This window comes from Podarcis liolepis, assembly GCF_965112155.1.
Source record: "Podarcis liolepis genome assembly, chromosome: 7".
Classification (NCBI taxonomy): domain Eukaryota; kingdom Metazoa; phylum Chordata; class Lepidosauria; order Squamata; family Lacertidae; genus Podarcis; species Podarcis liolepis.
Window position 1 is genome coordinate 11,561,819 of NC_139561.1, and position 12,928 is coordinate 11,574,746.

General features: G+C 46.8%; 1 protein-coding gene across 20 annotated transcripts in view; it reads right to left on the minus strand.

Moving 5' to 3' along the window:
• Positions 1–12,928, minus strand: part of HSPG2 (heparan sulfate proteoglycan 2) — a 210,720-nt gene that overhangs the window by 91,835 nt on the left and 105,957 nt on the right. For all 20 annotated transcript variants that reach the window (XM_083514549.1, XM_083514543.1, XM_083514541.1 and 17 more), the window contains 9 exons: positions 12,603–12,782; positions 10,714–10,832; positions 7,448–7,559; positions 7,188–7,301; positions 5,157–5,284; positions 4,970–5,056; positions 2,414–2,463; positions 2,011–2,096; positions 272–412 (listed from right to left, as the gene is read on the minus strand). In XM_083514549.1, the coding sequence (XP_083370675.1) occupies positions 272–412; positions 2,011–2,096; positions 2,414–2,463; positions 4,970–5,056; positions 5,157–5,284; positions 7,188–7,301; positions 7,448–7,559; positions 10,714–10,832; positions 12,603–12,782 (1,017 nt within the window). The remainder of the gene's footprint in view (positions 1–271; positions 413–2,010; positions 2,097–2,413; positions 2,464–4,969; positions 5,057–5,156; positions 5,285–7,187; positions 7,302–7,447; positions 7,560–10,713; positions 10,833–12,602; positions 12,783–12,928) is intronic.

Here is a 12,928-nt window from a genome sequence, read left to right on the forward strand (position 1 = left end):
AAAAAAAAGCCTGTCAACATTCTGCTTATCCAGATAGGCTTCACCTACACAAAAACGCATTTAGCTAGCTTAGAAAAGAAAAGAGCGAAGGTCAATAGGCGGGAGTTCCAAAGTGTGCCTTGATAGAAGACTGCTTCCTTACAAATGTGGAAAGAGTATTATGTGGCACCGGGAACAGTGTGTGTGAAACATAGTTTGGTACATTTCCCAAGACCAGCAGGACGGAAATTCCTGGAAGTCCAGGAAAGAAAAGATGCTGTGCTGCTCTTACCAGGTCCCGGTGGTAAGAAGAACTGGTGCATTGCTGGGTGACGCCCATGCAGAAACAGGGCAAACAGCCTTCCTTGTTCTCCGCGCTCAGGTGGAAGTGGTGCGGCCGACAGCTGCCGCAGGAAGGCCCCTCCGTGTGCGCCTGCAAAGGGAATGGAGAAAAGCTGGAGCGCAAAGTAAAGAGGGCAGTGGGCAGGCAGAACCCCACTGCTGGCTGAGCCAAGGTTCACAGCAGCCGGGAAACCTAGGCTCGCGGGATCCACAAACCTCTGGGGTGGAAGGATCGAAGCACCCACAAACCCCAGGCAGCGGGCGCAAAAAGGAGGAGGGTCTGGCGGGGAAGGAAAGGGCAGCTGGAAAAGGCGAGTGGAAACAGCATGCGCTTTTCAGGGCTGGGCTGGGATAGAAATGGGTTTCTGAACTTCAAATCCTACCTCTATTAAATCTATATTAGAAAGGGACCCCTGACCATTAGGTCTAGTTGTGGCCGACTCTGGGGTTGCGGCGCTCATCTCGCTTTATTGGCCGAGGGAGCAGGCGTACAGCTTCCGGGTCATGTGGCCAGCATGACTAAGCCGCTTCTGGCGAACCAGAGCAGTGCACAGAAACACCGTTTACCTTCCCGCCGGAGCGGTACCTATTTATCTACTTGCACTTTGACGTGCTTTCAAACTGCTAGGTTGGCAGGAGCAGGGACCGAGCAACAGGAGCTCACCCCGTTGCGGGGATTTGAACCGCCAACCTTCTGATCGGCAAGTCCTAGGCTCTGTGGTTTAGACCACAGCGCCACCCGCGTCCCTTGTAATCTATATTATACCCTACACCTTTTGCCCAATGATTCATTCCTGCTTTTTTGCTCTTCATCTCTCATTTCCCATTCCAACAACATTTTTGACAAGGTCTCTCAAGATTTATTTGAAGTTCACCGCATGCTGTTCGTTGAAAGAAAATTATATGAAAATGATGTACCGATGGCATTTGACTCCCACAAGATTAGCGAAAATGTACAAAAACGCCACCAACGTATGTTGGAAGTGCAAAGAGAATGAAGGCACGTTCTACCACGTGTGGTTGATGTGCAAAAAGGCCAGAGCATTCTGGGAAATAATATGTAATGAACTGAAAAAAATGTTTAACTTTTGTAAAAAAAACCACAACAACCCAAAGCTTTTTTGATAGGCATCAAAGGAGAAGAAATACCAAAGGACTTTAAAAGACTGTTAATGTATGCAAAAACAGCTGCAAGAATACTGTTTGCCCAGAGATGGAAGGAAGAGGAAACAGGAGCCAAGGAAGAGTGGATAGTGAAAATGAGGGACTATGCCAAAATGGAGAAAATGACTAGGAAGATCAGACACCAAGATGACAGTAAATTTAAAAAAGAATGGTGTAAATTTTATAGAGTACGTTAGGAACAATGTAAAGATTTAAAGATGTTAGCAGCACTTGTAATTTTTTAATAGGTAAAGGAATAAATAAGCATTTAATCAAAGTTGGATATATGAATTAGATGTGGTTAAATTTTTTTTTTAAATGTATCTGTGGAAAACCAAAAGGGAGAGGAGGGAAGTACGGGGGTTCAGGGAACCACACAACTGTATAAATATTGTTGAATTTAAGTTTGAATGATGTTAATAATGAAAACTTGAAAATAATAATAAGAAGAATAAAAAGGAGATGGGTTTCTGAGCTGGGGAGGGAATGCACACATCGATGGGTGCTTCCCCCCTCCTGCCTTACCTTACACTGGCACTGCCCGCTGGCATCACAATGGCTGCTGATGCTTCCATGTGGATCGCAGTGGCATCGGGTGCCATGGTCTGTAGCTGGGGGGCGGGGGAGAGAAGTGGAAGGGAACTGCTGAGGACAGTGGGTACTTGGCAGGTGCAAGAGTGAGACTATTTCCCCTTCCACCCACCCCAAGGCTTTGATTCCGCCCTCGCCAGCCCAGATATTTTGAGCTACAACACTTCTCAGCCTCCTGGCTTGGGAGCTGGAAGTCCAAAACACCGGAGGCTGCGACAATCAAATCCTCCTGGGAGGCTTTTCATAGGATGCCAGAAGCGATCGAAGTTTGCTTGGCTGCGGAAACCTGGTTTCTCTGTTGGCAGACGGCTCCCTTTGCCCCAGAAGCTGGACTCACCTGTGCACGGTTGCCCCCGGCTGGGGTTGCCCACGTAGCCTGGCGCACACCTGGCCCAAGAGAAGAGGGATGAGTTAAGGGGATGAAAGGAGCAGGGGCCAAAGTCTGAGGATCTGCTTCAGCCCATCGTCCCCCCCCCCCCCACCTTCCAGGCTCGGAAGGACCGAAGTTCACCTCCCTGGCTGCCGGGAGCAAGAGAGTACGTTCTCCCCCCTTTTTTAAAAAAAATAATTTTTATTTGCACATTAGGAGTTACACATAATGAGACGCAATATTCTGTTATAAAGGGGGGGAAAGAAAAAAGAAAAGAAAGAAAAAGAGAATAGAAAGAATGTTAAACAACATATCTTGCCAAATCATACAGTAATTTAACAAATACAAACCGTCGATGCCATTGTTATAAACACATCTTTCCAGTAAGGATTGATTTTCTCTTCATGTTATCCTTTTTTCCTCGCAACTCTCACTTTCTTATCTATGCCTAGTCTCTGGTTTTATTCCCGTGATTTATTTAATGACTTCCTTCTGCCTCTATGCGGTTCCTAATCTCTGATATCTTAAGATTTTTGCTTCCATTTTCGCTCCGCGGAGAACCTCTATACGGATGTTATTGGCCCAGAGATGGAAAGAAGATAAAGTTCCTACCAGAGAAGAATAGCAGATCAAGATGATGGATTATGCCAAGACGGCCAAAATGACCAGAAGAATCAGAAATCAGGAAGACCAAAAATGTAATAAGGAAGGGGGAAATTTTATAACTTATCTTAAAGACCATTGTAAATGGTTAAAATCGTTAGTAGGATTGGAGTATCACTTGTAGCTTAATGGTGAATTTTGGACACAATGGAGAGGTAAAAGATTTGGATTATCACAAAAGATGCAGGAGGAAATGATGAGGATGATAAAATAAATAATAATAATAATAATAATTTTTATTTATACCCCGCCCTCCCTGGCCAGAGTCAGGCTCAGGGCGGCTAACACCAGTAAAATTACAGTAAAAACATAATAGGAAAAAACCAAACCAATTTAAAGTACAGGTTAAAATGCCTCGAGTAAAATTTAAGATACTGACGGATGCCAAAGGAGGAGGTGGACTTGCCCTGCCAGACCCCTAAACTTTGTTGTGAACCATCTGCTTTTTGCTGGCTGAGAGAATGGTTGCTTCTTGAAAGCACTGAAGTGTTGGATAATGGCAGATGAAGTTGATGGACTATATGGAATTGGCGGAAATGACTGGCAAGATCCGAGACCAGGGAGAAGAGTCGGCGGAAGAAGACTGGAAAAAGTTTAAAGACTATTTATAGAAATATTGTAAAATTATTGAATGTTAGAAGAATGTTGGAATGAAGTTATATGGCTTTAGTAGAAATGTTATAAGGAATTAAGTATAAATAGATTAACAGAAAATTAAAGGAAAAAATAAGGCAAGAATGTGTTAAGATAATTATAGGATAGAAAACAGAGGAAGATGGAAAGGAATTGCTGAAACAATTAATAGAAGTGGAATACAAAAAGGGAGGTGAGAGGAGGTCGTTGGAAATAAGCGAATGAAAGATAAGATATTGAAAATGTTTGAGGTATTTTTAAATTGTTTTTGTTTGTTTTTGTTTTGTTTTGTATGCAGTCTTTTTGTATTGTATTTGTATTGCTCTTTTTTTCTTTCTTTCTTTCTTTCTTTGTTTGTTTGTAGTGTTGTGTTGAAACTGTTCGAAAAGTAATAAATATCATTTAAAATAAATAAATAAATAAAATAAAATGCAATTTAAAATGCAGCCTCGTTTTAAGAGAAGCCCATAGATCAAAACCATAAAGGAGCGGGTGGGAACATAAGGGTCAGACTGAGTCCAAACCAAAGGCCAGGCAGAAGAGCTCTGTCTTGTAGACGCTGCAGAAAGATGTCAAGTCTCTTGTGACAGAGCGTTCCACAAAGTCAGGGCCAGTACTGAAAAGGCCCTGGCCCTAGCCACCTTGCGACTTGGGACCTCGAAAAAGTTGTCATTTGTGGACTTTAAGGTCCTCCGAGGGGCATACCAGGGGAGGCGGTCCTGTAGGTACATGGGTCCTAGGCCTAGATTAAAAGTAGAACCCACAAAGGGGAGGAGGGAAGTCCAGAAGATTCCTTGGGATCTTGTTTTTGTGATTTATGTTTGATATATGTCGGTAAAATTTTAATTTGAAAAACCAAGTAAACCAATTTATAATAATCATTAAAAAAAAAGTTTTAAGCAATTGTCTGTTGGCATAACAACTTCTCTGAAAGTCAGAAGCGAGGCTGCCAGCCACATCTCTGCTGGGTCTCGGGGTAAACCCCCCCCCCCATTTGATCCTCACAACAACCCTGCGAGTGAAAGAGAGTGAAGCAGACCATGGTCCCACCATTCTCCCCCACCATAGCCCCATAGTTCCTTGCCTACTGAGCTCCAGCTGGATTTTCGAAAGGAAGAAGGCACCCGCCATCCAATCACACTAGGAGTGGGCAATTTCTCTCCCCCCCTCCAGCCTGAGGGCTCATTCTTACACCCCTCCCTGGCAGAGTCATCACGGCCATCCTACCTTTCGCAGTGGCGCCCGATGTAGCCCGGGGCGCAGGAGTCGCAGGTGGGCTGCCCGTCTGTGTCCACAAAGCAGGTCTTGGCGGGCCTGGGAGAAGAGAAGGGTGGGAAGTTAGCAGCCGAGAGAAACCGCCCCTCGCTCAAAAGGGGGGGGGAGGAAGGCAGAACGGCTGGCAGGCGGTACCTACTGGCTAGCAGAATAGGGTCCGTAGCATGGGCACGGTTGGCAGTCTCCGGGGGTCCCACGCCTGGCATCGCCAAAGAAACCTGGCTGGCAGCGCTCACACCGCTGTCCTTCTGTGTTGTGCTGGCAGGCCTGTGGATGATGATGATGATGATGATGATGATGATGATGATAATAATGATAATAATATTTGGGGGGATTGTCATCGCGCCACTCCTTGGTGTGTGGAGTGCTTCAGGGTGCGATACTCTCCCCGATGCTTTTCAACATCTTCATGCGCCCCCTCGCCCAGCTTGTCCGGAGTTTTGGGCTGGGCTGCCATCAGTATGGTGATGACACCCAACTCTATCTGTTGATGGATGGCCATCCTGACTCGGCCCCAGACACACTGATCAGATGTTTGGAAGCTGTGGCTGGATGGTTACATGGGAGCCGGTTGAAGTTAAATCCTTCGTAGACAAAGGTCCTTTGGCTGGGAAGGGACAATATGGGATTGGGGGGGCATTTCCCATCTCTTGCGGGGGTGCAATTAGTGCCAGCACCGTCCGTTAAGAGTGTGGGTGTAATCTTCGACACTTTCCTTTCCATGGAGGCGCAGATTGCAGCTATAACAAAGGCGGCATTTTTCCATCTCCGCCAAGCTAAGGAGTTGGCCCCTTACCTCTCTCGCCCTGACCTAGCCACTGTGATCCACGTGACGGTCACCTCCAGACTGGATTATTGTAACTCGCTCTACGTGGGGCTGCCCTTGAGACTGACCCAGAAACTCCAGCGGGTGCAGAATGCCAAGGCGAGACTCCTTACGAGGTCTTCACTGCGAGATCACATTCACCCGGTGCTATACCAGCTGCACTGGCTCCCGGGGGGGGCCAGGATCAGGTTTAAGGTGCTGGTTTTAACCTTTAAAGCCCTATACGGCCTAGGACCCTCGTACCTACGGGACCGCATCTCCTGGTATGTCCCACAGAGGAACTTACGGTCTTCAAACAAAAACATCCTGAAGGTCCCAGGCCACAGAGAGGTTAGGCTGGCCTCAACTAGAGCCAGGGCTTTTTTGGCTGTGGCTCCGATCTGGGTGAACACTCTGTCACAAGAGACTAGGGCCCTGCGGGACTTGACATCTTTCTGCAGGGCCTGCAAGACAGAGCTGTTCCACCAGGCCTTTGGTCAGGGCACAGCCTGACTCCCTCCTTTGGCAATCTTCACAGAACTTTAGCCTAATGGTTGCCATCAATTTGATTCGAATTAATTTTATAATGAAATGATTTTAGGATGTTGTACTATTTTATTGTTGTTAGCCACCCTGAGCCCCGCTTCGCTGGGGAGGGCGGGATATAAATAAAATTTATTATTATTATTAATAATAATACAGTGGTACCTCTGGCTGCGAACGGGATCCGTTCCGGAGCCCCGTTCCCATCCTGAAGCAAAAGCACCCCGTGTCTGCGGGTCGCAATTCGCCGCTTCCGCGCATGCGAGTGACATCATTTTGAGCATCTGCACATGCGCGAACCACAAAACCCGGAAATAACGCATTCCGTTACTTCCGGGTCCCCGCGGAGCGTAACCTGAAAATGCTCAAACCGAAGCTACTTCAACCTGAGGTATGACTGTAATAAATACAGTGGTAACTTGGCTTACAGATGCTTCCGGTTACAGACGCTTCAGGTTACAGACTCTGCTAACCCATAAATAGTACCTCGGGTTAAGAACTTTGCTTCAGGATGAGAACAGAAATCGCGTGGTGGTGGGAGGCCCCATTAGCTAAAGTGGTACCTCAGGTTGAGAACAGTTTCAGGTTAAGAATGGACCTCCGGAACGAATTAAGTTCTTAACCCGAGGTACCATTGTAACATAAAGTTGTTGTTGATGATGATAATTTATTTATACCCCACCCATCTGGCTGGGTTTCCCCAACCACCTTTCCCACCTCACCCAGGACCTCCCCAAACCACCCTGCTACTACAGGAGCCCACAAGGGGGGGGCAGTGAGGAACTGCTCCCCTCCACACCAACCCACCCCAGGAAGTCTCACCTGGCAGTCTCCGGTCTCGGCGTCACACTCGGCGGTGTGCTGGTTGCAGTCACAGCGTTCGCAGGTCCCCAAGTAGAGGCCACTGGTGGTGCGTGTGTAGCCGACGTCACAATCCTGGGGGGGAGAGAGGGAGGCAGGGTTCGGCTCAACACTAGGGTGTGGTGTAGGGATCAGCCCCCAACCCCACTGTGCCCGTTGACTTGAGAACCCCAAGATTCTACTCCGAGTCGGACTTGGATGCGACTCAGCGTGCCACTCGCCTGGCAGGAGGGGCCGCGATATCCCGGCGGGCAAGTGCAGTCCTCGACTTCCAGGGCTGGGCTCAGTCCTGTGGTGTGTGGCACTGCCACGTCCATGTGGATGCCAGAGATCCTGCAAGGAGGAAGAGGCCACAGATAGTGAAAAGGCTCTGCCCCGTGTTATTCTTTGAAGGAGAACGACATCAAAATGATTCACAGATGGTATTTAACTCCGAGTAGGCTTGCCAAGAGGTGTAAGACTGAATCAGATACGTGCTGGAGATGCTAAGAGGCGGAGGGAACATTCCTTCACATGTGGCGGACTTGTAAAAGGGTAAAAGTATTGGGAAATGATGATCCATAACGAATTGCGAAAAACGTTTAATAGTACTCCCCCCTCCCCCTAAACCAGAGTCCTTTCTGTTGGGGATAATTCAGACTGAAATTCCTAGGTGTCAAAATAGGTTGTTTATGTATGCTACTACAGTGTATGCTACTATGCTTGGGTTGCGAACGTGATCCGTGTGGGGTTCACAACCCACAGCACCACGTCTGCGCACGTGTGGGTTGCGATTCGGCGCTTCTGTGCATGTGCAAAGTGCAATTTAGCGCTTCTGCGCAAACCCGGAAGTAACTTGCTCCGGTACTTCCGGGTTCGGCGCAGTGCACAACCTGAAAACGCCAACCTGAAGCGTCTGTAACCCGAGGTATGGCTGTACAGTCGTACCTTGGATCTCAAATGCCTTGGCTCCTGAACAAGTCAGCTCCCGAATGACTGAAACCCAGAAGCGAGTGATCCAGTTTTCGAACGATTTTCGGAAGCCAAACATCCGGCACGGCTTCCGATTGGCTGCAGGAACTTCCTGCTGCCAATCAGAAGCCGCTCATTGGCTTCCATACGCTTTGGAAGTTGAATGGATTCCGTTTCACTTCCAACGTACGACTGTACTGCGGCCCGTGTTTTGTTAGCGCCCAAATGGAAAATGAGAGACGTCTCAAGCAAAGAAGAATGGCAACTTAAGGTGACAGAATATGCGCAGCTTGCAGACTTAACATACAGAATACGAGAACAAGATGAATGTACATTTAAAGAAGATTTGAAAATGTTTATTGAATACAGTGGTGCCCCGCAAGACGAATGCCTCGCAAGACGGAAAACTCGCTAGACAAAAGAGTTTTCCGTTTTGGAGGTGCTTCGCTAGACGAATTTCCTATGGGCTTGCTTCGCAAGACGACAATATCTTGCGAGTTCCTGCGGGGGTTTTTTCCTTCCCCCCCTTTTCTAAGCCGCTAAGCCACTTATCAGCTGATCCGATCAGCCGATGAGCCGCTAAAAGCCGCTAATAGTGCTAATAGAGCTAATCCGCTAATCTGTCAATGGGCTTGCCTCGCAAGACGAAAAAACCGCTAGACGAAGAGAATCACAGAACGGATTCTTTTCGTCTTGCGAGGCACCACTGTACAGTCAAACCTCGGTTGTCAAACATAATCCATTCCGGACGACCGTTTGACTTCCAAAACGTTCAACAACCAAGGCGTGGATTCCAATTGGTTGCAAGAGATTCATGCACTCAAGCGGAAGCTGTGTTGGACGTTCTGGTTACAATAATCCATTGGCCAACATACATTTCCATGCTTTGCTGCATGTTTTGTGATTTTAAATCTCTGCTGGGGTTCTCTCACCAAAGAGTACTTGCCCCAAACCTGGATCTTGGCATCCAGGGAATTCTCTCTTTTTTTTTTAAAAAAAAAAAAAAAAATATTTTATTAAGGATTTTCTTGTTTTACAAAAGTGTAGTGCCTCATTTTTGGCTTGTTTTTTTCATGTAACATTTTTACAAATCCATTTCATTTGTTGAGGCATTAGGGGGGGGAGAAAAAAGAAAGAGAGAAGAAAAGGGGGGGTGGAGAGAGGGAAGATGGATGGGGGTGGGGTCGGGTGGCGGTGTTTCTATTTTGCTTAATGTGTGTAGAGTTTGGTGTCAGCGTTGTTTGTGTTGTTCACTTGTGTTCCTTTGGTGGTGAGAGAGGTTGGGGTTGGCCTAGGGTGTGATTGTTTGCTTGTGATTGGCTGTGGTGATCTTTGTTTTCGTGTGTGAGTGAGGTGGGTGGGTGTTTTGGATCAGATTAGCCATATTGATTTGTATGCTGTTGGTGGATTATTGTCAATGTCCTGTTGGGCTGTGTGTGTGATAAAGGGGAGCCATACCAGGGTGAAGGTGTCTTCTTCTGTTTGTCCCCATGTCAGTTTCAGTTTATTAGTTAATTTTTCTAGTAGGGCTGTTTCCCATACTATTTGGTACCATTGGTCCATGCTTACTCCTGACAGGTCTCTCCAGTGTCTGGTTATGGTGTTTCTGGCTGCTGAGAGCAGGTGGGTTATGAGTTCTTTGTGGTGTAAATGGGCATTGCTGTCTTGGAAGATGTTTAGTAGGGCCAATTCTGGGGTGATGTCTATTACTTGCTTAGTTATTGTACATATTTCTTGTATGGCTGTCGTCCAGAATAGTTGGATTTTGGGACACTCCCACCACATGTGGAGGTATGTGCCTGTGGAGGTGCACCCTCTCCAGCATTTTGGTGAGGTTCCTGGGTGTATTAGCGCTAGTTTCCTTGGTGTTAGGTACCACCTGTAGGTGAGTTTCAATTCTCTTTTTAAACCTCTTTATTCCTTGCCACCCTTTCTATTTGGTACATTTATATAGCACTTAATACTAAAATGGACCAGATGACTTTTGGGGGTCCCTTCTTTTAACCACAAAAAACCCACACCTATTAAGTCACCACAATATATATAAATCTATATCTACATCTATACCTATATCTATATATAAACATATCATTTTCAACAATTATAAAACATACTTTTATATCCTATACAGTTTTTTAGACTTTCGTCAATCACATCTGAAAATTTCCCCATCTTTTCCACTTAGTTTACATGTTTTACTTTCACTATTACGTTTAAGTATCATAACTAATATCTTTCATCTTTATCTTCTTTGCGATATTTCATATATTCCTCCTTACAAAGCTTCTTGTAGTCCCACTAGTGTAATTTGTTGATTACAATTGCTCTTCAAATAGTTTGCATATTTGTTCCAATCTTCTGTGAATCTTCAAAATATATCTTTCTCACTCACCAACCTTCTACCACCCATGGATCCTTCCACCCTACCTAGTCCCCAGAAGCTGGCCTTCCCAGAATCCCCTGGGCTCCCAGCTCCTATCTGGCATCATTCCCCATTGGTCCCATTTGCTGGTCAGGGGCACAGACCCCTTTTTACCTGCTCTCCGCCTGCCGGTCAGAGTAGGAGGCCCGGATCATGAAAACGTCAATGTCAGCCAGGGCCATCAGGAGGTGCTCACGGGTGGCTTTCTGGCCGTCTGCGCGGCGCCAGGCTTGCTGAAAGGAATGGCAGCAGGAGGGTGAGGTTTGTGCTTCCTCATACAGTGGTACCTTGGTTCTCAAACGCCTTGGCTCCCAAACGCCAAAAACCCAGAAGTGTCCTGGTTTCCGAATGTTTTTCGGAAGCCGGACATCCGATGCAGCTGTCGGCTATTGTTTCTGGGGCGCCTGCACCAATCAAAAGCTGCGCCTTGGTTTTGAACATTTCGGAAGTCAAACTGACTTCCGGAGCAGATTAAGTTTGGCGCTTTTGTACTTGCTAATTATTTTGCATTTTTGTTTTTGAGGCTTTTTCGGTTCACTTGTTTTTGTGACTGTGTGGAACCCAGTTCAGCTAGTGATTGATTGATTGATTGATTGATTGTGTGACTGCGGAAATGGATAAAAGCCCCCCCGTCCAAACAATGACTATCATTGGTGCAGGTAAGAAAAAAATTAATTTTCATTTTTATCATCTACAATACTGTCTTATTTATTTTATAGTGCAGTACATTAATTATTGCTTTCATTTTATGGATCAGTGGTCTCGTTAGAAAGTAAAATTCATGTTAAATGGCTGTTTCAGAGGTTGTTTTTAAAAGTCTGGAACGGATTAATCCATTCTGCATTACTTTCTGTGGGAAAGTGTGCCTTGGTTTTGGAACGCTTTGGTTTTGGAACAGATTAAGTTTGAGAACCAAGGTGCCATTTTATTTGCAAAGCTGCCACTTCACTAAGTCAGTGAGGTCCTTTCCTGGGTGCAGAAAAAATAGGGTCCTCTGAGGAACCAGGGACAGCTGTCATAAGGTTCTATAGCTTTCACTAGGAACTAAAACACTCATTCCAGGCTGGCCAGGAATTCTCGTGACAAAATGATGGGGAAGGGCCATGAGGACTAAACCCTTACTTAGACTAGGGCTTCAGTTCAGTGGTAGACCACCTGCTTTGCATACAGAAGGTTCCAGGAGCAATCCCTGGTGGCAACATCTCCAAGTATGATGATAATAATTAATAATAATAATAATAATAATAATAATAATAATAATAATAATAATAATTTATACCCGGCCCATGTGGCTGGGTCTCTGGGCAGCTCCCAAGAGAATACAGTGGCACCTCTGGTTACGTACTTAATTCGTTCCGGAGGTCCATTCTTAACCTGAAACTGTTCTTAACCTGAAGCACCACTTTAGCTAATGGGGCCTCCTGCTGCCGCTGCACCGCCGGAGCCCGATTTCTGTTCTTCTCCTGAAGCAAAGTTCTTAACCCAAGGTACTATTTCTGGGTTAGCGGAGTCTGTAACCTGAAGAGTATGTAACCTGAAACGTATGTAACCCGAGGTACCACTGTATTAAAAACACGATAAAACATCAAACATTAAAAACTTCCCTAAACAGGGCTGCCTTCAGATGTCTTCTAAAAGTCAGATAGTTGCTTATTTCCTTGACATCTGCTGGGAGGGCGTTCCACAGGGCGGGCGCCACTACCGAGAAGGCCCTCTGCCTGGTTCCCTGTAACTTGGCTCCTCACAGCAAGGGAACCGCCAGAAGGCCCTCGGCGCTGGACCTCAGTGTCCGGGCAGAACGATGGGGGTGGAGACGCTCCTTCAGGGATCCTGGGCCGAGGCCTTTTAGGGCTTTAAAGCTCAGACACCCACTTCCTGAAATCCTGGAGAGCTGCTGCCAGTCAGTGCAGGCAATACTGAGCAAGATGGACCAAAGGCCTGGCTCCTTCTAGGGCTGCAATTCCACCCGCCGACCAAGGAGCCCGAAGCGCTATATGCCTCACCTCCCGGAAGGGCACGGTGAACGTAGTGGGCGAGCCAGGCAGGGGACTCGTTTCAGCAACATGCTCCAGGAAGATCTCGTTCCCCCGCAGCAGAACATCAGGTTGGCCACGCAGTGCCGGGGAGCCAGGGAAGGTGTCATGGGTGATGGTGTAGCGCAGTTCTCCGCCGTAGGAGGTCACCTGGAGAGAGAGGCGCAGAGGGGCAGCGTCAGAGCCATTCCGCAGAACCACAGAGTTTGGAAGGGGACCCCCAAGGCTCATCTAGTCCAACCCTCAGCTAAAGCATCGCCGACAAATGGCACAGCAATTTCTGCTTAAAAACCTCC